This window comes from Dunckerocampus dactyliophorus, chromosome 12 (assembly GCF_027744805.1).
Source record: "Dunckerocampus dactyliophorus isolate RoL2022-P2 chromosome 12, RoL_Ddac_1.1, whole genome shotgun sequence".
Taxonomy (NCBI): Eukaryota; Metazoa; Chordata; class Actinopteri; order Syngnathiformes; family Syngnathidae; genus Dunckerocampus; species Dunckerocampus dactyliophorus.
Window position 1 is genome coordinate 19,629,984 of NC_072830.1, and position 24,911 is coordinate 19,654,894.

A 24,911-nucleotide genomic window follows, 5' to 3' on the forward strand; every position below is an offset into this window, starting at 1 on the left:
CTCAGCACTCAGCTACTGCTTGCTTGGAAGAAACGAGAGACAGATTGGACATATAAAGTGAATCTGTGAGGATCGGCGACTTTTGCAAGTGCATTGGAAAAAAAATACATTTTTGAGGGGGAAAGAAAAATCTAGCATAGAAAACTTTGGGAATGCTGGCTTCATGTGTGCTCCGGTCTGTGCTGTGCGCGCTCAGCTGCGTGTGCGTGGAGGCGGCCGCACGCCTCAAGTCTCACTCGCTGCCCATCCAGTCTGAGAGAGAACCTGCACCCTCCAAAGGCCTCGCAGGTAAGCCTGCAATGACTGCGTTTATTAGAGTGAAATGCAGTGCCGTCAATTCCGTTACATGCATGTGCTCTTCTCAGATGATCAGAATCTAGTGCACTCTTTTTTTAAGTTTAAGCATAAAATACGGTGTTAAGAGCACGCTCAAAACTGAAGCAACAGTAATTACGGTATCGTTTACAAATTATCAGATGCTGGTGCCAAATCGGTACTTCTTTTAACTATGCCTGAACTTCAAATTCTCAGTGAAATTCACCAATATGAAATAAAGTCCACAACAAATTTTCATAAATCATAAATATCACAGAAGAACAGTGCAGAAGAAATGAAAACAAATGTTTCACACTACTTTAAGTGCATACATTCTGCAAAATTCTAGTAGAAATTGATCAGTGATTCAGAATTGGAGTGATGATGAGTGATGAGCGTTGCAACGGTGTTTGCCAGTGAATCCTTCATCCAAGAGTCTCGTATTCGTTGAGCAAAATGAAGCTCGTGTAACGACATGGTTGTGTTGTGTCGTTAATATTCAGAACTCTGGTGTTTGTGAATTCCACTTGCTCAGTGGGAGTGTGTTTGGTCGGAGAGTTTTTGCAAGTTTATCGTGATGGAACTGAGCACTGCTGTTGGCGTGTTAAGGTCACCAATACCTTTTAAATGAGCATCAAACTCTGTGTACGTCTGGGAGGATACTACATTACTCACAAGGTGTTACTTCCACAATATTGCGCTTGTCGCAGGTGGCTGAGTCTGCAATCATACAGCACAGAAATGAGGCACTCACCTTCTTAGAAAGCTAACAAGCTGTTTAAGTTTGACTGATTAGGGGTTTCGTCAAGCATTACGACGTTGAGCGACGTGTTCACATCCAGAGCGAATTGTATGAGACTCCAATGGTTTTGATTGGCTGTCATGCGAGTACCGGATCTTGCTAGTATTGAAGATAATGTCAATGTGTGTCAATGAATGTAAACTTACCCGCGATGTTTAGTCTGGCACCAATGAGTTACCGTGCCGCTGCTTTTTTTCTTTTTATGTCTATATTCTTATTATTTTTTTTACAAATGTCAAATAGCTCCGGGAAATCCGACACGGCAAACATAGCGTACTGATTAGCATCACGTCTGCCCAATGGTCGATCAATAAAACTCCCGCTGATCGGTCCTCATCTGGGCGACAGAGACGAAAAGTTAAACATTTTTCAACTTTCTGGCATCGCGTCGCAAGCCAGCGTGTGCACGGAAACGCATGCACACAAACTTTCACACGCACGATTTTGCGTGTCGCCTGGCTGGACGGTGATAGGCGATAATCGCCCTATCGCGCAGGTTCCATTGAAAATGAATGGAGTAGAGGCCATGTCGCCTCCGGTGTGTGGCGGCCATTATACATAATGTTTTTATACATGACTAATACATAATATTATTATGTTTATACATCACTTTTTTACATTTTTTCAGAATATGGTTTTTAAGACTTGGGTTGGAATCCCTGCTTGGGCTTCTCGAAAACTCACCAAACTCCGTCTCAAATGCTGTGTTCAATTAAAGCTTTTCAACGTGCTATGCCTTCCAAATAATTTTCGTGGCATGTGTTGGCAGTTAAGTTCCACACGGCTGACATCATTGTTTTTGTTTTGGCATGCTTGCGCACTGTGAAGGAAAGCGGGAGGAGGATCTTGCCCAGGACGTGAGTTAGGGCAAGACACTACACTGCGCGCAGGGATCGCTGCGGACTGCAGTAGTACTAGCCACAGGTGATCAGCTTTAGTGATTGGCGTTGAAAGGCACGTGAAATTGACCGATACTGATCGTTAGCCGATCGATCAGAGCAGCCCTAGTTTTTACGATTATACACAATATTTTTCATTTTTACACATCACTTTTTATGTCTATACATAACTTTTTCTACATTTATACATAACTTTTTGAAGAAGTGTATTGATTTCGTCACTAATTGCCGCCTTTTGCGGAGCTGTTTTCATGATTGCGTTTGTGTGCAACACAACATGCATGGTGCTGTTGTTGATTCTTTGTTTGTGATGTTGTTCCAGCTCTTAATACATCCACCCAAACAAGACAAACATCTACACTTTTGCCAGTCAAATCCCTGGAGACATTTCCCCCCTTTGAGAGCCTCTCTGTTTTACACACAATGACGTCCTCAAATGTAATTTGCCAGCCTATTCACGCATTACATCACAATAATCTCCCACTAAATGCGATATTTTTGTATTGTATTTAAATGGCGTTCTTAAAAGACATTACTGACTGGAAAACCAAATGACTCCAATTCACGGATCATTGCGACAAAGGCTGAGAGACCCAAAACCCGTGAGGCATTCTGGGGGTTTCGGTCCACTCCAGCATGCCTGGGCAGTGAGCTGTGCAGGATGTTGCCGGTTCACTGCAAAGCGGATACTTTGGGCATTACACATTTCTTACTCCAAAACAACAAATAAGAGTGCAGCTGAAAACCAGCACCTCTAAGAATTTAAGTTTTATGGAATCATCATTGTTTGACACACTCAACGTTTGTGTTTGCTTCCATCTTTCATAAGCTGAACTCAAATATCGAACGCTTTTTGTATGTACTGGTGTGGCTGTATAGACAGCATTTGCACTGGCGTGCCTTATGCTGGCCACAATAAAAGGCCACTCCAAAATGTGCAGTTTTACTGTACCACTAAACCAATCAGTACCTGGTGTGACAACGCATCTCCTTCAAGTTCATCAGGTTGTTTATTGCGGTCTTGGGAATGTTGGTCCACTCCTCTTCAATGGCTGTGCACCCTTGCTGGATGCTGGACATGCCAATCCGGAGCATCCCAAACATGCCCAATGGTTGACATGTCCGGAGAGTATGCTCACCATGTAAGAACGGGGATGCTCATAAAAGATGGGAGCAAAAACAAAAGTGTTGCGTTTATATTTTTGTTCAGTGTATAACCCATTGTTGTGAATTGAGCGCGCTAAGAATGTCCTGATGTGCAATGTTGCTTTTACAGGATGCTCATTTGGGGGGCGATTCTACTCTCTGGAGGACATGTGGCACCCAGATCTAGGGGAGCCCTTTGGTGTGATGCATTGTGTGCAGTGCTACTGTGAGCCTGTAAGTCATAAATACCACCTTTCTTCTCCTCTTTGAGTCTATTTGGAATTCATATTCAGAGGTATTTATTTCCACTGACGATGTGCAGCAAAAGAGTCGCCGCGGGAAGGTGTTTGGGAAGGTCAACTGCAAGAACATCAAGCAGGACTGTCCGGATCCAGACTGTGATGATCCCATCTTGCTGCCGGGACACTGCTGCAAGACCTGCCCGAAAGGTAATCCCCATGGGTGCTTTTTCTTTTTAAAAAAAACCTTTTAAACATTAATCTATAAAATTGATTCAGTGAACCTGTTAACGAATTGTTCAATGAAGCTGGGTCTTTTAACTGAATTCTACACACCTTTGCACACGCACAATTTCCCCCTTATTGCCCAATTAGGCTGTGTGGGGTTCTTATTTAGCAGATTGGTTGTTTTTTCTGCGCTGTGTGTCGGGTAACGCAATGGAAAGTAAAGGTAAATCATCGCAACCTCCTTCGGCGGGACAACACTGAGCTCTGTGTGTGTATGTGTGTGTGAAAACTAGGACAGGGCCACGACTGTATATGTGCGTTGCGGTTCTGTTTTAAGGAGTTGAGTGTGTTTGTCTTAGCTTTGGCTCAAAATGCAGCTTGTGTGTTTGTGTAGGTGATGGAAAATGGTGTGTGTTTGTGTGTGGCTGGTGCACCTGACGGTAAAATACTAGGGCTGAAACTACCCAGAAGCCCATAAGTGTGAAGCAGTGAGGAATGATGTGTGACACCGAGAAAGAAAGCAGAGAATCCATTTGGCCTCTTGAAAAAATAATCATGGAGGTACACATTGTGGAAAAATAAAAGCCAATGTTAGGTTTTGTCTCAGCATCATGTCAGTGGCTTGGGATTTCCACATTTGTGATGTCCTTCCCGAATATGGATGAGAAGTGTGCTCTGGCCAGCACATCAAGATGAACGGTACACAAGAGAAAAAACACTATTTAACTGCGCTTGCATCTAACACTCTGATTAGGATGATTTCACCAGAGATGACTGAAGTTGCTGAGTGAGGGATCTCACTTTTTCCAGCTCTGATAGAAGTGCATGCGTAAAACCAGATTGGAATGTGTGTATGTGTGTGTGTGTGGGGGGGGGGAGAGTCTTGATGATGTCATCCTGTAGTTTGCATAATTATATAAACTGAGCTTTTCGGTTTGTGATAATGTGCAATGTTATCTAATGTTTGTAAACTGCATTTAACAACAGAACATGACGTTATTGACCGATGGGTGTTGGTTTCATTTCCTTGTTTGTCATGCACCTTATAGCTTAAAAAAAATATATGTATGATGTTTCTTGGGCTCTGTGTAAGCATGTACTAATTTAAAAGACAATGATATTATATGCTTAAAGGAAAACTATTTTTTTTTATTATTTAGCCCATCATTCACAATCCTGAAGTGAAACATGAACACATATTTCTTTCCCTTTTCTGTGCGTTCTAACGAGAGAAAACGAGCTAGTTTGAGCCAGCTAACAATGCACGTCATGGGAGGTATCTATTTTGACGCTAAAGCCCAAACCAAAAAAAACAACAAAAAACGCCAACAGTGTTCCATTTACATAACTGGCCTGTATGTTAACCAAGCTACAGTGATATTGTTATCGTAGCAGCTTACCTCGAACAACTATATTTATCTGGCAGAGTAACACGACGCCTTGCTAGCCGCTAGTCTCAGCGTCACTCACAATGCCTACTGGCTCTCAATTCGCTACAAAGACTCAAAAAGTCTTTGTAGGACTGGACTGGAGGACTGGCGCACAGGTCTTGTGCTGGAAGACACAACCATCCCAATGAGAGCGGACATTAAGTGTCGACGCTGTTTCTATGCTGCTGTTGCTGACGGAAGTTGCCTTAGCTTCTATGGGCTATGTCGGAAAGAAGCTTCGGTAATGTTTTAAATCATCAAAATACGACAAGATACTCTAATTGTTACACGTTATCATCAATGTACTTGTTACTGCATGATCCCAGCATGTATACAAAACGCTAAAAAATTGTTAGAGGTTTTTTTTAAGAGGTCTTCGTAGTCGAAATAGGTACCTCCCATGACGTGCAATATTTGCTGACTCATACTAACACGTTTTCTCTCGTTAGAACGCACAGAAAGGGAAAGAAATATGTGTTCGTGTTTCACAAAAGGATTGTGGACGGTGGGCAAAATTCCCAAAAAAGTGCAGTATTTCTTTCAATTATATTGATGAACAGATGCGTTGTAATACACGACCAAGTCAGCTGTCGTATGTGCATGTGAGGCGTGTTAAGAAATTGAAGAGTCGCGATGCCATCTGCTATGCACAGTTGTAATGACAGGCTACACAGACAGTCCCATTATAATGTGTTTGTGGGAGATGGTGAACAAGTAGCGCTAAATCTACAAAACACAAGATAACTCCAAATTTGTCTATTTATTTACCATGCATACAAGGTTACATCGGAGTACATCTCATGTCTACAGTTCACAACATTCAACATGTATGAAAAGGAGCAGGAAGAAGCAGATCTTATTTAATCCCACCCCTCTCTATATCACAGCACTCACTATAAATGTGTCCACCTTCTGTCTTCTTTAAACACTAATGACTACGTACTCAAATAATTGTTTCAATAGCTGTTGACTAGACAACTATCAAAATAGTCATTAATCATGTGTTTTTGCTCCTCTTTCTTCGAATGCCATGCTTCCTCTTTGTCCGCTCGTGTTTGCATATTTCATCCTCAAATGCTAATTTAGGAACAAACAATGTTCGTCTCATCTGTGCGCCAGACGTTGGGACTGTGTTGCAGGATGTGCTTTGAAGAGTTTGTTAGACCCTGTCAGATTGTGAATAATGTCAAAGACAATCCAGAAGAACAGTGTTCCTGCTATCAAAAGAAGACAGTTGTATTTGAAATAGTGTATATGACAGTATTGAATTAGGCATTTCTCTTGTGGTTCTTCTCTACGTGCAGGTGAGGAGGACAAGAAACAGATAGACATGACACTGGACGGCTTTGAGTATTTCCACGAGAAGGGCAAAGGGAAGGAGGACGACCTTCACAAATCTTACAACGACAGGTCCTACCTGAGCTCAGAGGACGTGGGCCCCGGAGAGAGCCGTACTGGTGAGAACACCCACATCGGACCACCAGTTCACAGAAAAACTACCAAAAAACCTAGTCATATTTAGGGTCCCCAAATAGCCTGTTTTCCCAGGACATGTCCTTTTTTTCACGTCATGTCCTGGCTGTCCAAGGTTTTTTTTTTTTTTTTTTTTAGAAAGTGTCCTATTTTTCATTGTTTTTCATTAAGTTGACTGGCATTTTTTTTTATCGTATTATATAATACGAGTGTAAAGTTGACTATAGGGGTGTTATTTCATGTCTAGAGGACTCTAATAAAATTAAAAACCGTAGGTCATAAACAGGTTTTATATGCTTAAACTATGAAAATATTCCATTTATAAATAAGGGATCCCACTTTGAAATTCACTTATCACGGTCTGGAACCAATTAACCGCAATAAACAAGGGATTACTTTATTGAACTGATAAGACATATTGAGTAAATTTTAAATCAAATTTTAAATTAAATCATTGAGTAAATTTTGAGTATCATTGCCGGTCCAAGTGTCTTGGTTTTTGCTAATCAAAATATCGTCACCTTAACATTTAACATTTTTAACAAAGCATGTGTGAGCATTACTCAGACTCTCTCTCATCCCGCAGACTTTGTAGCGCTGTTGACAGGAGTGACAGAATCATGGCTGCCCAGCACCAGCGGCGTCGCCAGAGCTCGTTTCTCTTTGACCCGGACCAGCTTGGCCTTCTCCATCACATACCAAAAGTAAACAGTCGCTAAGAAGAAGCACAACAACTAATTTCACTTCTCTAATGAATATCTGCTGTTCTCACAGAATGGCTCGCCCCAGTGTGATCATCTTCTCGGGTTCAGATGGTGCCTCTGTTTTTGAGTACAAAGTCCCCAAAGGACAGTCGGACATGGTAAGGCTTCATGTGGAGAAAGGAAGTCATCTTGCTCCTGTTAGTGGTGTTTTTTATGATGTGTGCATGCTTGTCTGAGAGAGTTCCCGCGTGATGTATGCACTCACTCTGTGGCTTTGGCTGCCATAACTCAAGCTGCAGCATGCACGCACGCAGCGACACTGTCTCTAAACATTAGCCACTCTCGTTGCAATCAACAATTACTCACTCTTACACAGAAAATGTAACATCTCAGGGAAGTTGCCTCAAGTGTGCAACACTGAGTCACATTGCCAAGGCAGAAAGTGTCCTCATAAATCAGTCATCGGTTCTTCCCGTGTAACAGTAGTATCCTTGCATGTATGTCCGCATACTCCCCGATGTCTGAAGCTATCACTACATATCACTTCCTGTCAAAATACACATATCTCCACATTCCATTTCAGGCTGAACACACAGTGCTGTGAGTCAGGAGCCCCTTAAACACAGGTCGCAGAAATTGGCCTATTATTATTTTTAGATAAATGTCAGTGTCAAACACCAGACAGGCCGTAGAGAAAACACTCCGACACATTAAAGGAATGAGAGGGGATGAGGGAGTTCGCCGGGGCAGAACCTTTGGGAAGGAGAGGATTTTTCACACGTTACATCATCGCCTAGCAAGGGGACAAACACCATCGCTAATTAGAATGTCGATTACTCCTGAACTCTTGAGTTATGTGGTGCCGGCACGGGGCCACTTTTCTTCACTTGCAACCTGGGATTGAAATGAAAAGTCACTAGTTTGTACCGTATTTTTCGGACTATAAGTTTAAACTTTTTGGCTGGTGCTGTGTAGTAAGGTGGGACTTATAGAGGGAGGCTCCCTCCGGTTGATAGAGGCAGCTGAATGAATCCTTGCAGTGCCCTGGCAGCCATGGCGATTGAAATGCTTTGCTGGGAAGAAATGCATGATGGGAAGCTGTTAAAATAGTTGTTGTTTTTTATTCTGAAGTCATATTGGTACTTGTATATTTCTTACCTACCTTTTGAGTGTTAGGTTGCTGTGTGATGATTTTAGCGTTCTTCCTAAGAGGGCACCGTGAGTCAGATTGGTATATTGAGTAATGACCTCCTGCGATTTACAATATTGTGAGTTTTCTCATAGCCCATGATTGCTTCCTGTCAAATAAAGAGCTACCTGGTCCTCACAGACTTGTAACGACCGTGATGCCATTTTATGAGGTGGACTTTTGCGGCTTATTCAGATGTGGCTTATATATGTACAAATATATTTTTCTCTCTAAATTTAGTGGGTGCGGCTTAAACACAGCACCGGAAATACACCGGAAATTACAATACATGTTTGAAACTGAGTATGTTTTATGTTTTAATAGATCTGTGGTGTGTGGAAAAACCTGGCAAAGCCTCTCCTGCGACAGCTGCAGAATGAGCAGATGCGCATCAGCTTGAGCAGCACAATGAGCCGACAAGAGGAAGTGGAAGGGAAGATCATCAAACACAGGGCTCTGTTTGCTGGTGAGCTTTTGAGGGACATGTTTGCATTTTAAGTATTCATTACAACATTAGCTACACTTGCACAATCCAATGCAGTTCAATGCAAGACTTTTGGCACAGACCACCAGAAGCACCTCTCTCAGTATATTCTCAGTGATCCAAGTAATGGTCATCCGCAAAAAAGGCGATTACAATACATTTTAGGTGCACCACGATTTAGAACTGAGGAAGCCTTTTGGATTAGCCCTTTAAAACTGTCGGACCCTAGTAGAGGGGGCAGCGTGGTTGTGTTGTTGTTGCTATGGTAACTGCTATGCAACTCTCGTATCAATATACACATTCTATACATCCATGAATGTCAGCCCACACCTCAACCAAACCAATTTTAGAAAAAGAGAAGACAATTCAAACTACAACAGGGTTGCACAAAAAAAAAGAAAAAAATGGCATATGTGATCTTATGTGATCTGATTTCTAAATCACAATGAGGCTTTTTTATTTTACTTCATGCCATTTTACTCAAGGAGTAATGCTGCACTGTTGTTGGTATGGCCTCGTTCTCCCTGTCCCACAGTGAGCCTCGTCGGCCAGGGCGAGTTGGCTCCACTGCCCTTGTTCTTCCATTCATCAACTCACGGAAGGAGCAATCACATGACTGAATTGATTTTGTCATTACTATGTGTGGGCTATAATAATAATTAACAGTTATTAATATAATGTCGACAATTTCTGTTTGATAACATGCATATGTGCGTTGTTAACAGAGACTTTCAGCTCCACGCTGACATCAGAGGAAGAGAACGCAGCCATGGGAGGCATCGCCATGTTGACTCTGAGTGACACAGAGAATAATCTCCACTTCATCCTCATCCTTCAAGGCCTCGTCAAACACAAAGACAGAGGTAGAGTTGAAGGGATAAGTAAATTCATTCATTGTCTTGCACATTGAAACGGGCGTTGCAAGGGAGGGAGAGACAGGCTTTATCGGGGGGGAGGAAGCCTCAATAATGAGACCACAACACAGCTTAGCTGTCACTGTCCATTTCATACGAGCAGCAGATTTTTTCACATGTTCAAAGATACCGTCTTTATCCTTCATGATAGTCGTGGCAGCCAGTGTTGCTCACCATTTTGCCACTTTCTGATAATTTTAAGACGTCTAATTTCACTTCCCTTTTCACTTTCACTTTCACTTTCACTTTCTATCAGCCTTCTTATGCTTCTGACGTGAGCTTGTACCTGAATCTCTTTTTTTGTACAGCATTAATAATTTATAGTAGTGCGATAGGAACGTTGTAACACAAGGACTGCCTGTATCTGAAATGATAAAGTATACTGTATATGTGTGTGTGTGTGTGTGTATGTAGGTGTGTTTGTGTGTGGATATATTATTATTTTATAGACATATATACATATACATATATATGATGAATTTATTAATATCTTCAAATAAATAATATAATATATATTAGCTTATATATTATATATGTAATATCAGTAATAGCTTAATATAATAAATATAATATAATATATAATGTCATAAAATATCATGTCATATTACATAATACAATATAATACAATGAACACGATTCAGGGATCTGGGATTTCATTTTGATTTATTTTTCTTTAGAACCCATGGTTCTGGTTCCAGTTCGAGTCCAACTGGTTTACAGGCAACACATCCTGAGAGAGATACGAGCCAACGTCACATCTCATGTAAGTATTAAGCAAAAATGACTGAATACTTTGTACAAATAAACAATATTGTCATTAACAAAAGTGAATACAAATTCCTCAGTCTGCGTCTTTTTTTTTTGCACAAAAATGATATGTGTGTTCTTGTTTAGTCGGTGCTTTGCTTCTCTTCTCAAGAAACATTAGTAATTAGCGTGTAATAACGAGGTTTCTGTCTCATCTTTCAAATGGAGGAGTTGGAGCAGCGCAGCAGTCCTCAAACATGTCCTCCCCCCACTCCATTTCCCTTGGAGACGGATGTGGTTCAAACATCACATTGTCATTGCTCTTGTCGCCATCTCTTGGATCTCAGACAACTACTCTGAGTCATGATAAGAAAACTGGATGGAAGATTGGAAAACAGGAAAGGAGGAAAAGTGTGTTTTTGTGATATGGACGATGGACTGCATCCACACTTCTCACACGTCAGTGGTTAGTGGATTGTGGGCTGAGATGGATGGAGAGAGGAAAGGGGTGGGGGCGGGGAGCGGGGTTGATGAAAGGACGGCCTGGTTTTAATTTTGCCAGGAATGGCGTGAAGGACCGATGCATCTCTTTCAGGCCTGGCGGTGAGCGTGACCATGTGAAAAGTTTGAGCTCAGTTGTGGCCACATGACTCCTTTGTAACTGTCCTTGAGCTCCAGCCATAACCCCAAACGGCTGACTCACTGTGAATCAAGCTGAGTAACCAAAAACATGTTCCACATCGTCCTTAGTTCTTGTTAAATGTGGATTGAAAATGTATGAAAGCACGCCAGTCATTTCTTGTGTAACTGATATTACAGAAGACTCCGTCATATTTTTACACTGCCATCATTATTGCGTCCATTCAGTCCGTTCCCTGCATGGATTTATTGTGCATGTATATTTACACTGAGATGAGGCCCCGGGGTCATAAAAGCGCTTTCACCATTTCTTCAATACTCTTGTCCATATGCATTTCTCAGCCTTCCCACTGATCTGCCATCTTTGTGGAGTGTAGTCAGTCTGCTAGGAATTAAAGTCAGCATGAAACTGCAACACAAGCCATATTTTGTAAGGCACTGTTTTATGTGAGTCCTGGGATGCGTTTAACACAGTCATTTGTGTCCGGAATGATTTCTGAAGTCTTGAGGCTTGAGAATCTCTCTGCAGGAGGCTTTAGTGTCGACTCACTGTTTTGCTTGGCTTCGCTGTCCTTAGCTCATCTTTGTCAAAGCTAAACTGAACTGGAAAGGTAATTTCAGTTGGACACAGATCATTGCTTCATATTTCTTAGGCTCAGGAGGTAGAGCAGGTCGTCCAGAAACCGGAAGGTTGGGGATTCGATCCTCGCTCCCTTCACCCAGTCGCTATTGTTGTGTCCTTGGGCAAGATCCTTCACCCAGTGAACGTTTGGTGGTGGTTGGAGAGGCCGGAGGCGTGAATTGACAGTCACGTTTCCATCAGTCTACCACATGGCAGCTGTGGCTACAGCTGTAGATAACCACCACCAGTGTGTGACTGAGGAGTGAATGAATAATGGTTCACTTCACTGTGAAGCATTTTGGGTACCTTTAAAAGTGCTACATAAACTCGAATCCATTAAAGTCTGTTGATATTTGACGACTATTTCATCTGTTTGTCGAATTGGCATATTCACTTCGGGCTGACTGTCCTTGATCTGTGCAGGATCCAGACTTTGCAGAGGTACTGACGGACATGAACAGTCGTGAACTATTCTGGCTGTCTCGTGGCCAGCTGGAGATTGCCGTGGAAACAGAGGGTCAAAATCCCCAGCACATCTCTGGATTTATTACTGGCAGAAAATCATGTGACAGTAAGTACTTTCCGCAACCCTCCTGCTAGCTTGACATTGGCGATTTCGGATCAACATTTGCAATAAAAGTTGTAATTTGTTGTAAAAGTTGTAATTATTAGATTAGATTCAGCGTCAGAACCTTCCCCTTCTCTCTTCAATGCCTCTCACACGTATTAAACACATTTAAAGTTTACATGTAAACTGTATAGGTACTCATCACTAATGAATGATAATGAATGAACCATTGTGCATTCAAGGTTCATCGAACAAAGTGCAAAATCTTAATGCTTCATGAAAAAACATTACCAGCGAGGCATTAAGACAGTGGTAGATGTATTCTGTACATTTGACCCGTATACGTACAGTTGCCTACAGTTAAAAACTATTACCGACTTAGGGTGAACGAGATGTGTTTTCTGCAGAAAAAAAATGCCTGTTTTTGGAGAAAAATTAATAATACATACAATTATGACCAAACATCTGCACATTTGCGGGGCTGTGAATGCTGAAATGCAACTGTGAGAGCACTGTAATATGATATAAAATCCTAGGCCCTTTATTTGGCCCGATGGCCCACCACAACTATCTGCGTGTAGGTGGTAAGACAGAAGAAATAGAAATGTTGTGGACAACACGGTTGTCTTCCACACACATGATTCATTTCAAGATATAGAAAAGGGTGTTCTCTAATGGTCTCAACCTGGGACCCACATTTTCCAATGGACATTAATTTGCAACCCATTTTTATTTAAGTCATTTAATTTTAATTTTATGTTATTGTTCATCTTTTTCTTTAATATTATTTTAGTCTATTTTTATTTATTTGTATTTTATACTTTTAACTCAAAGCAAGCATATTTATTTATTTATTTATTTATTTATTTATTTATTTATTTATTTATTTATTTTAATCGGTATGTCATCATTTGAAACGTAACACACATACCGGTAATTATATGTCCAAAGTGCATTTTAGATTAATTTATTAAGACATTTAATCAAGGAAATGAGGGCGAACGTGATGATTGATTGTATATTACATATTTAAAAGCAGTTTTTGACTTGCTGCCTGCAACCCGCCCAGAATGGATGCACGACCCACTTCTGGGTCCCGCCCCACCAGTTTGAGTGTACTCAGCCGTCCTAAAGACTGATTGCTAACTGCCACACACATGCACACACTTATGCCTAAGGTTGGCTTACAGGCTCACAGGGTCACAGTCTGCTGGACCTGACAGTCCCTGTCAGTTGTTCCAGTGTTGTGATGTAATGCATGAAGAATTTCAACCCAACACAGTGCTTTAAATCTTACCCCTGTCATCTTTTCCTCCATCCCTTCAGTCATCATTCAGTTTCTGGTGTTGTTTTGTCTTTAAAGAAAAAAAAATTCTGCCTCTTTTTGTCTTTTTCATATCATGTTATCCCCCTCTGCTTCCCATTTCTCTCAATCCTTTTAATCCTACTCCATTCAGCAAGGGTTACCTCATACCAAGACTTTACATTGGGTGGGTTTTTGTTCATGTACCGTTTTACAAGGTCATATGGCCCTGCAGTATCTCACATAAAATCACATGGCCAGACATTTGTAGTCCACTTGAATATGTCCCTTCTTTGACTTTGAGCATTGTATCAGCCCCTCCTCTTTACCCTCAACTAAACAGCAGCAAATTTGACATCATCATTGCCTCATTTTGCATGCTGTCAGATCTAACTGTGGTATAAAGAGAGGGTTACTCTGTGGAGGAATGTGTTTAACATCAGTAATAGGAGATTTTCATCAAAGTCATGTTGTGTGTGACTCAGCCATCCAGAGTGTGATGTCCAGCGGTGATGCATTAACTCCTGGGAAGACTGGGGGCACAGGCTCCGCTGTCTTTAACCTCCATGATAATGGCACACTGGAATATCAGGTATGGATTTTTCTGATTTCTTTTTTCTCTTTTTATATCATGTTAAAGTCAAGATATACAGCACTGTGCGTCTAAGGCCACCACTAGCTTTGAGTAAAATAGTAAATACCATATTTGTCTAACTCTAAGTCGCATCCGTCAAAAAGAGTGTCATGATGAAGAGGAAAAAGTATATATGCCACACTGGACTATAAGTGGCATTTAGCAGTATTGATGAAGGAGCTATCATCAGAGCGATACACAAGTCGCACCTGACATTAAGTCGCAGGACCAGTCAAACTGTGGAAAAAAAAGTGTAAACAACTCATTGGAAATTGCGGGAGGTCATTACTCAATATAACAGTCTGACTCACGGTTTCATCATACAAACAACATTAAACTCATCACACAGCAACTAATACTCAAACGTTAAACCTCAGAAATATAGCAACATGTATCAATACAAGTTTTTGCACATCATTGCAGCACTCCAATGAATGTGCTGCTCTGACGCAATGCTTTATAAGAAAATTTTTAAATGTTTTTTTTTAATTTTAAGTCATATTGGGACATGTTTGTATATTTGTACATTCACCTTTCGAGTATTAAGTTGCTGTGTGCTGAATGTAGTGCTGTTAGTAAAGTGTTCTTTGAAAGATGACACCGTGAGTCAGACTGTTATGTTGTTATACTGGTATATATACTGACCTCTGCTGACTTCCAATGGGTTGACAAGCTTGTTGTGAGTGCACTGATCGCTTGTGGTTGGCTCTTGCCAAAGAAAGAGCTACCGTTTCCTCACTGACTCGTGAGTGGCACATTATTTAAAAAATCCGTAGCAGTTCTGAAGTAAAGTTTGAGTTTTGAATTTAGCCATAAATTATCCACTCCGTTGTGTAAGCCGCAGGGTTCAAAGTTTAAGGAAAAAGTAGTGGCTTATACACCGGAATTTACGCTTGTGAAATACATCAACATTGCTAACAACATATCCAACGATGGCCGAAGGCTTTTCCTCAGTACTGTGCCTAGATCCTGTTTTGTGGATATTGAAACTGCCAAAAATCTTTAGTATGGAAATAAATCCTCTACCCTCCCTTCAGGTTCAGGTTGCGGGTCTCACCAGTGACGTGGTCGGCCTCACTATTGAGTTGAAGCCACGGCGGCGAAACAAGCGCTCAGTACTGTACGACTTGACACCGGAGTACAACAAAGCCGCTGGCAGGGCAGTGGGCAGCTGGAGTCGCCTTGAGGCTAGAAACATCCACATGCTGCTGCAGAATGAACTCTTCATCAATGTGGCAACAACCCACAACCAGGAAGGAGAGCTAAGGGGTCAGATCAAGGCGCTGCCCTACAGTGGCCTGGAGGCTCCAAGGCATGGTATGAATCATTGGAAAAGGACTTGCTGGACACAGTCGGAACTGGTTGCACATAATTCCATCCATCTCACTGAATTGTTGTCTCTCTCCTCCAGAGTTACCCACCTCTCTGGCAGGCCACTTTGTGTCCCCCCCAATTAGAACCGGTGCTTCCGGCCACGCCTGGGTGTCTGTGGACAAATTTTGTCACCTGCATTATGAGATTGTCGTGGCGGGCCTCAGCAGGACCGATGACCTCACTGTGAACGCCCACCTCCACGGCCTCGCTGAGATCGGAGAGCTAGATGACAGCAGCACCAGTCACAAGAGACTGCTGACTGGTTTTTATGGATCCCAGGTACTACGCTGCACACACTGAAAGATTAATGCAGCACTGGGCCCACATTCCCAAAAGCCCTGAATCAGAAAACACTCTCAATCAGTTTGAACTCTCCTCTCGTCTCCTCCAGGCTCAGGGAGTGTTGAAGGACATCAGTGTTGAATTACTGCAGCACTTGGACCAAGGAACAGCCTTCATCCAAGTCAGTACCAAGCTCAACCCAAGAGGAGAGATCCGCGGACGGGTATGTAAAGAACTACCACTTGAGTATTCATTGATTGTCCTTTGAGAAGTGTTTAGCGGCAGATAATTGTGTGAATGCAGGAGAACAAAATTCTTATATAGTCAAACCTCAGTTTTCAAACACCCCAAATTTTGTATGATGTGGTTTTTTATGAAAATGTTTGCCAAAATGTCGCCTCAATTATCATGCAGGAATGTGTCTTTTTTTGCAAGTATTTTACCCTTTGCTACGTTTAATTAATTTGTTTTCTGCATGTAACACTATAATTATTCACTATAAAATGTATTTTTTGTTAACATGTTTGGTTGTCTGGTTGTTCCTTCAATAAAATGCAGTAAAAATGGGCATATTTCAGACATAGTTTCAAATGGTGATTAATCATGATTAATTAATTTGAAAACCATGGTTAATCGGAAACTTTTAGTCATTTGACAGCCCTAATTAGAATATTAAAATATCTAAATAAAACAAATATGTGTATTAAATAATAATAAAATTAATAACTTTATTCTATATATAAAAAATAAATATGTTATTTAATCTTACATATGAGCTTTGGAATTACTTGTCATTTTTTGTTTTCCAGTTGTGAACAAACTGTATACTTTAATCACAAGTATAACAGATAAAAATAATATTGATAAAGCATAGTGTAGCCGCAGGACATTGACCTCACCCACACAACTGCTCTCGTAAAACTCAAGTGTTTTATTATTGCAAAACAGCTATTTTACAGCTACTAGCGCAAGCTTGTCCCTGATCACACAACACCACATTGCGGTTTGTTTGAACAATATTTCCATATCTCTTTCACAGCAATAGTCCTAATAGAGAACGAAAGTAGAGCGAGACAGACTGGCAGTCCTGTGTGTCTTCGTGTAAACGTGCTCACGCGTCTTGTGTGATAGCTCACTTAGCGCTCACCAGTCCACACAAACGCACACTTTCACAGGTGGCAGGTGTTGCCTTGCCGTAGGAAAGTGCGTTTATGGGGCTCCGCATACGCACACACACACACACACACATACACACACACGTCTTTTGACTACAAGGCTACTGGCAGCTTTCTCCAGTTAATAAGCAAAACATACGAGTCCAGCTGTTAACAACAGGTCTAGCATATAAACGGCCATCTGTGAGCAGAGAAGCTCTGTTTAGGAACAACTAAGTTTCTAGTCAGGTGTGTCAAATAAACTACCAATATCTCATCCTCCTCTTTCCATGTTCTATAAAAAACATCCAGGTGCATGTGCCCAACAATTGCGAGTTTGGGGTCAAGGGAGGAGTACATGAAGCCGAATTTGATGACTTTTTCGTAAAAGATCCCGAGGAGCTGAAGAAAGACCCTCACACCTGCTTCTTCGAGAACCAGTACTATGCTCACGGATCCCGCTGGACTCCCAACTATGACAAGTGTTTCTCCTGCAGCTGCCAGGTAAAGTACAAGAAGCACAGTGAAATAAATGTGACGTTTAATCCACAGGGAAACTCCTTTTCAAGGAAACGTAAGGAATTCATTATTCAGGAAATCAGATTTTTTTTTTCTTTGCAGAAGCGAACTGTAATCTGTGATCCAGTAATCTGCCCAGTTTTGACCTGCGCACGAACCATCCAGCCTGATGACAAATGCTGCCCAATCTGCGATGGTGAGATTCTTCATTTAGCCCATAAACACTGACCACTGGAACATGTACACCACTGGGCGGTGTCAGTTTCTCATAGATTCAACGCAAGTCCGTTTTCATGTTTAGTGAAATACCGTACCCCCTGGAAAACCATCTGAAAAAGATTGTCTTACATTCAGGGTTGAGAAGGTTATACTTGCAACCAACATGCGGGTATCTGCCACACACACACAAACACACACACATTTTCTCGTATATATTTGTAACTTTTGTGGAGAGGGTGGAGGGGAGGGGACGGGACGCCATCTTCCTATTTTGCAAGTTACTTATAGAATTCAATGGTGTTTCTCACCTTCTTTATCAGCTGGCCTCATGGAGGGTTATTTAGCAGTCATTTCCATTTTCTTCCGCTTACCTGGGTCCGGGTTGCAGTCTCAGCTCCACCGGGGCGACACAGAAACGTTCCCAGGCCAGGTGTGAGACATAATCCCTCTTGTGTGTTGTAAGTCTCCTCCCGGCTGGGCATACCGGGAGCACCTCACCAGGGAAGCATTAGTGAGGCATCTGGACAAGATGCACAAGGCACCTCGACTGGCTCCTCTCGATGTAAAGAAGCAGTGGCTCTGCTCTGAGCCCCTCCCGGATGACTGAGCTCCTGTCTTGTCTCCAGCCACCCTATGGAGGAAACAAATTTCGGCCACTTGTATCCACGATCTTGTTCTTTTGTTCATGACTCCAAAGCTCATGGGTGGGAACATAGATCGACCGGGAAATTGAGAGCTTTGCCTTCCGGCTCAGCTCTCTTTTCACCACGATTGTGACCGCATTTCTGCAGACGCTGCGCCGATCAGCCTGCCGATCTCACGCTGTGCCCTTCCCTCACTTGTGAACAAGACCCCGAGATACTTGAACTCCTTCACCTGGGGCAAGACCTCACTCCCAATCCACCCTTTTTTTACTAACAACCAATGTTCTCATATTCTAGTGGATTAGAAGGATCAGGAACTTTCACAATGTTGCACAATGAGCCTCCCCTCAGAGAATATAACACAGTGGTGGCCTCCTGTGCTCCCCCAAAGAATGATTTTCTCCAGCACATTTTGTGGTGTTTATTCTCTTACTGCAGGATCTAAAAATCTATTCATTTTGCCTGAAAACATAACTTTTTATGTGTTATATGTAAATTAGCTAAGCAGTTTTTCTTTATTTTTCTCAATCTGCTGTGCCTTGATAAGACCAGAGCTGTTTTTATTACATTTTAATTCATCTAGTAACTCATCAGTTTGTAACTTAACTTTTCTTATGTCTGAATTCCCACACAGAGAGGAAAGAGCCAAAAGACATAAAAGCTCCAGAAAAAGTAGAAGAAAATCCTGAAGGTAAGCATTTTTTTCTCCCTCTATTGTGTCTGTCATTTAATATCTGCTTGCAAGTACAGATGGATTCAATATTGTTTTTCTCGTTTCATCCCATGTGTGTCGGTTAGGTTGCTACTTTGAGGGAGACCAGAAGATGCACGCTCCAGGAACGACATGGCATCCTTTTGTACCTCCCTTTGGTTACATTAAGTGTGCAGTCTGCACTTGCAAGGTATACACGCACCAGCACTCACATCTGCTTTCACTTTCAGAGATCCCCTAATGGGTCATTTAACTCGCATTAGCTGTTTAGAAACAGGCGCAAACCAGTTTTCTGTGCAGAATGTGGAAATACTAAAAACTAGGTTTGGCAATTTTATCCAAAACTGTAGAGGTTGCTCCCATGCAAGCCTAAAGAGCATAGCAGGTCGGATTGGATGCTCAGTAACTCCTATGACCAGCCGGCAATGTCATGCTTGATTCATCAAGTGTTTTCATTAAAATGTCTTCTAATTGCATGTTCTGCTCCCAGGGTTCCACCGGTGAGGTACACTGTGAAAAGGTGACATGTCCGGTGTTGACCTGCAGTCATCCTGTCAGACGTAATCCCTCGGACTGCTGTAAAGAGTGCCCGGAGGAAGAGAAGACCCCGGGCGGCCTGGAGCACAGTGACATGATGCAGGCAGATGGCCCCAGACACTGCAAGTTTGGCAAGAACTTTTACCAGAACAGTGACAACTGGCATCCGTGGGTACCACTTGTGGGGGAGATGAAGTGCATCAACTGTTGGTGTGATGTAAGTACCGTCAGAGCAAAGTGGTCATGCTGTCAGTCGCACGATAACGGTGGTCCTCGGTCTACGTATGAGTTTCCATTCTTGTGACGACCATTTTGGTGTAAGTCGGAGGAGAAAGTCCAAATAATGAGAGCACTACACTGCTTAGTTGTCACTGTCAATTTCCTCGGAGCAGATCACATGTTCAAAGATAACCTCATCATCCTTGATGATGGTCGCGGTTGGATGGAGCGGCTTGGACCAAGCATGCAGCCAATGTTGATGTTGCTGAAAATTTTACAACGTTTAATTTCACTTTCCTTTTCTTTGACACAGTGCATCAGAAGAGTCCGTCTCACGCTGGGTGACATAATGAGGGAAAATAAGTTAAAAGAATAACAGGATTCATAATAATAATAATAATAAAAGAATTAAAGTGACATTGTCCTTCCTCATTGTAGTGACGCGCGACAACATATTCTTCCGCTTACATATCCTTCCAACACGTTCATTTAACCAATTTTTTTTTTCCGCAGTATTATTCATTTATCAAGTGCATTGTAACCACGGAAAGACGGCAATGAAGTACTGAAACTCACCTCTCGTTGAATTAACTTAACACTGAATCCCAACCTTAACCGATCAAACATCTTTGGGATGAACTACACTAGAGATTGTGAGGCGTGCCTTCTAATCCAGCTTCAGTGACCTCACACGTTCTTTTGGATGACACTTTATTTACCAATAACTTGGTAGACAGCCTTGCTACAAGCTGTTAAGGATTCCAAAGGGGTGCCAACACCCTTGCGCACTTCCATACTTACACTTAGGGCCTGATCTACTAAAGGCTTGCGTGTATAAAAACGTGCAAACTTGATAGTGTGTGCAAAGCTGATCGACTAACGGGATGCAACGAGTATTGCGTCTGTCAAATGTGCAATGTGCTTGCCTTCAGAATTAGGAAAATACATGCAATGTGATTTATCAAAGGTGAAACCTGTTTGCAGTCTGTGTTTTAGCGTCTTTTGGAAGGCAGGTGCAAACTGGCAAAGCATTACGTACGGCCCAGGTCACTGTGACGAGAAAAAGGCATACAGTATGTGCAGTGACAGATGACGGAAAGAGAGAGTCTTTCGTGCACTTAACATGTCAACATACATTTGGACTCTCAGAAATTAAAATGGTAGAGACATATCGTACGTCCTGATTTGGAGCCGGTCACGAAAAGGAGCCATGCCACATCTCCTATGACAAACTCCTTGCAACGCTGCATTTTCTTACGTCTGGATCATTCCGGTGCACCATCGCAGTTACTTCCGGTGGAATACCGAACCATGCTTCCCTGTTGCGCCCTTTAGCCCAATAGTGTGGATTTCACCTGGATATTCAGCTATCTATCTATTTGTAAGTAGATGAAGCTATATAAGTGCATTTTTCACATGTTCACATGAATAACATACCCTAATAAATGGTCAATTTCATTATTTAATAGGTTGTAGTCTAGAACACGTAAATTGTGTTAACAATCGTAGTAGATCACCCGTGGCACGCCCACTAATAGTACGGAATTTTTTTTGTTTGCTTGGGGTCTTGGTAGAGCAGGCCCTGTGTCTTTTGGGTGCAGAAGTGTGTTCACGCGGAAATGTACAGCAAAATGCAGTGTACTGTCACTACACATCCCACTCGCAATAGTCGCCATCTTGGATGCGTAATGGAAGAGGAAGTACAAGCTTGACATTATGGCGGCTTTCCACTTCCTGGGTTTGCCGATTCTTTTGTCCATAATTCTACTTTTGCAAGTAGATAGAGCTTATTGCGTGATGAAATTAGCATATTTTTCAAAATTATAAACAACTCAAATGGTTGTGAAGCTCTCATGTTTGGACCCCCATTCTTATTTCAAGTGTTTTACATTTTCCATTTGTCACGGGTATCATAAAATAAGAGACTTGTGGTGTGTTTTGCAACTTGATAGGAAGAATTTTCCCTCGGGAGTTGTTAGTGACTCACATTGAACTATCCATCCATCCATCCATCCATCTTGTATGCCGCTTATCCTCACTTGAGCCGTGGGTATGCCGGAGCCTTCACACTGAACTAATCCGAAAAAAAAATTAAACTACATTCTTCAGATATTTAAACAGGACTATTTTTGGTCTGCTTCATTGGCGGCGAAAAGCTTTGCTTTTGTTTGCCATATTAATTTTGTAAAGTGATAACGTCTTGATGTTATGTTTGGGATCCATGCTTTTCATCTAATGAAAGGCAAAAACTATGCTGCGATTCTTTCTCCATTTTTGTTCTTCTCACCAACACCTTTATGTTTCTCTTCTATTTCCACAGCATGGTGTGACCAAATGTCAACGAAAGCAATGTCCAATACTGACATGCTCCAACATCACACGCAGGGAAGGCTCGTGCTGTCCTGACTGCCTCGGTAAGGACTGAATACTTTCAGGACAGTGCAATCTGGACCGCAGGGGTGTCCAAACGAGGGCCGCATACAGAAACCTCAAAGAATGCGGCCTGTGTATTTAAAGATGCTAAAACCAATTCAGTGTAGGTCAATATAACGTATGCTAAACATCAACATCTGAGTTTTGTGTTGTAAGCAGTGTGGGGAGCAACAGCGTTACTAACACTGTTATGGTTTTCCAGTAACAGTAGTAATTCATTTATATTTCAAACATTATGTTACCATCACCGCTGACTGATATCTATATCAGTGATCTGGATATTGCTTCAGTCACCATTGTTGACTACTACTGCTCAGGAAGCTAAATAGCTAGTCAACCAGAGTTGTGGTTGTTCACTCTCAGGAAACCTCTGACTCCTGCCGTTGGGTGGAGAATATATATTTAATAAAATAATCAATAATCAGTGTTGGGCAAATTACTTTAAAAAAGCAATTAGTTATAGTTACTTTCCCAAAAATGTAATGATTTAGTAATGGAATTACTGCTTTTTAGATATAATTAGCTACGAGGGAAAAGCCTCCATTACCATTGTACCATTGAGAGTTTACCATGATGAATGATGGAATGGCCTGCTTGTGTTTTGCATCAATGTTTGGAGTTCTGATATCTGTGAATGCACCTCGAGTGTGATTGGTGGAGAATGAGGAACTGTTTAGTGTGTGTGGAGCGGACGCAGAGATGGTGTGCAAGTTGGAGATATACGGTACGGTGTCGGAATTGATCGCTACCGTTGACGTGTTAAGGTCTGAATAACAGCGTTACGAATGGCATCATTATGGGCCGGCCAAGCAGCTATTACTCCTGTGATGTAATTGACGGCCCAAGTTTCTTTTCTCTCTAATTTTTAACGTTGTTACTCCCAACACTGTTAATAATGGATTTATTCTATATTCACAACACACTTTTACCACACATTTACAGCAACAAGCACGAGTCTTATCTTTGTCTTAAATGGCTTGTTTTGTCTTATTATGTCTATTACTGTATATTGGGTAATACACGAGTAAAAGTGACTATGGGGTCTTATTTCATGTCTAGAAGACTCTCATAATGTTAAAACTGATATTTATCCAGCCATCTATTTTCTATGCCGCTTGTCCTCACTTGGGTCACGGGGGTATGCTGGAGCCTATCCCAGCTGATTTTGGGCAAGAGGCAGGGTACAAAACCTGTATTTAGAAGGTCGTAAACAGGGTTACTATGCTCAAAGTACGAAAATATTCAATTTATAAATAAGTGGAAATTAATTTATCACAGTCGGATCTGAAACCAATTAACCCGGGATTAGTGTGGTCCAAAATGTAGTCCACTTTTAGTCACACTATCCAGTCTTGTGTAGGTGTACTGCGCTACTCACGCCGAACGTATACTTCCTGTCCCTCACTTGGAATGTGTTGATTTCCCACTCGGCTTTCTGTTCGGTACGGTTGCGTACAGATTCGATCCAAATCCGAATACATGTATTCATTACACCCCCACTACTTGCACTTATGTCGACGACCGATTATGTCCACTTATTTTCCATCGGTCTTTTCTTTTAATTGAATGACATCCAAAATCTGACATGGATTTCTTTGTTGTTTTTCACAGATTCCAGAGAGAAAGATGACCTTGTGATGAAGGCTTCAGACAAACGGCCAAACTGGAGACACTGACGCGACCAAAAAACACAACCCATGACGACTTGTGCCACCTACCCAGAATTTACACCCTGGGTTTCCCCACCCACCTTGTTGTCAGCTTCAGGATTGTAAAGAATGGAGTCCAAAGATGGACAAATCAGAACTTTTAAGAATGAGACTTTTATCCAAGGGATGGTGAATGAAGGGATGGACCAATAAGACTCTCTAAACCTGCCGACTTCCCCTTCCTGGAATTCTTTACTTGCTTTTTTTTCTTCCCAGCAGCTTCATAAGGCAGCCTATGAATGGAAGCGTTTGCTTGTGTGAAAACCAGTTGAATGTCTTCTTTTTGGAGTACAGCCAGAGCTACTGCGCCGTAGTGACTAGGTGCTCTCGCTGGACAACGTGACGATATCAGTATGAATGCGTGAATATGCGTGAGTCAGTATGTGTGCTGGTTGTATTAACGAGTCAAGAATAGAACACATGGACACGACGGTAAACTCACTGGGTGGCGATTTCAGTCAAAACATTCTTGTCCCCTTAGAGTATATTTCCTCTCAAGTGAACCAGTCCAAATATGAATTCTTTTGGCAACATGGAGGTGAGAAAAGCTCCATGTAGCTATGAAACCTGAGCTTTTCCTCCTGTTAATGCCGTTTTTTCACTGCTCCTATTTTGTCACCCGTCTGTTTTGAATTAAGTAATAATGTACAATTTTTTTTTATTTTGTTTTAATTTTTTGTTGTGGTTAATGAAGCTGGTTTGTATTTGTATTTATTGAATGCCGTGGAGACAAAATAAAACGATGTTTGTAAAAGCAAAGTGTTCATTTATTT

The 24,911-nt window shown here is 41.7% G+C and overlaps 1 protein-coding gene across 2 annotated transcripts; it reads left to right on the forward strand.

Moving 5' to 3' along the window:
* On the forward strand, positions 1-24,866 carry chrd (chordin). Of its 2 annotated transcripts, XM_054795069.1 has the most exons (21): positions 1-288; positions 3,293-3,396; positions 3,485-3,611; positions 6,364-6,516; positions 7,119-7,236; positions 7,307-7,394; positions 8,750-8,891; positions 9,635-9,772; positions 10,501-10,586; positions 12,255-12,402; positions 14,188-14,294; positions 15,374-15,653; positions 15,748-15,989; positions 16,102-16,215; positions 17,459-17,650; positions 17,768-17,861; positions 19,163-19,219; positions 19,327-19,430; positions 19,731-19,994; positions 22,317-22,410; positions 24,041-24,866. In XM_054795069.1, exons 1-21 carry the CDS (start codon positions 153-155, stop codon positions 24,103-24,105), a joined length of 2,853 nt encoding a protein of 950 aa, XP_054651044.1. In that variant the 5' UTR covers positions 1-152; the 3' UTR covers positions 24,106-24,866. The 2 variants fall into 2 exon arrangements, with proteins under 2 accessions (XP_054651044.1, XP_054651045.1); XM_054795070.1 differs by lacking the exons at positions 1-288; positions 3,293-3,396; positions 3,485-3,611 and adding an exon at positions 5,180-5,300.
* Positions 24,867-24,911: the final 45 nt, after the last annotated feature.

Excerpts from the sequence above, each read along its gene's own strand:
- chrd (XM_054795069.1), top strand. The coding sequence starts at position 153 with ATGCTGGCTTCATGTGTGCTCCGGTCTGTGCTGTGCGCGCTCAGCTGC. Across the intron at positions 289-3,292 it reads ACCCTCCAAAGGCCTCGCAG|GATGCTCATTTGGGGGGCGA; the intron begins GTAAGCCTGCAA and ends TTGCTTTTACAG. Across the intron at positions 12,403-14,187 it reads TGGCAGAAAATCATGTGACA|CCATCCAGAGTGTGATGTCC; the intron begins GTAAGTACTTTC and ends TGTGTGACTCAG.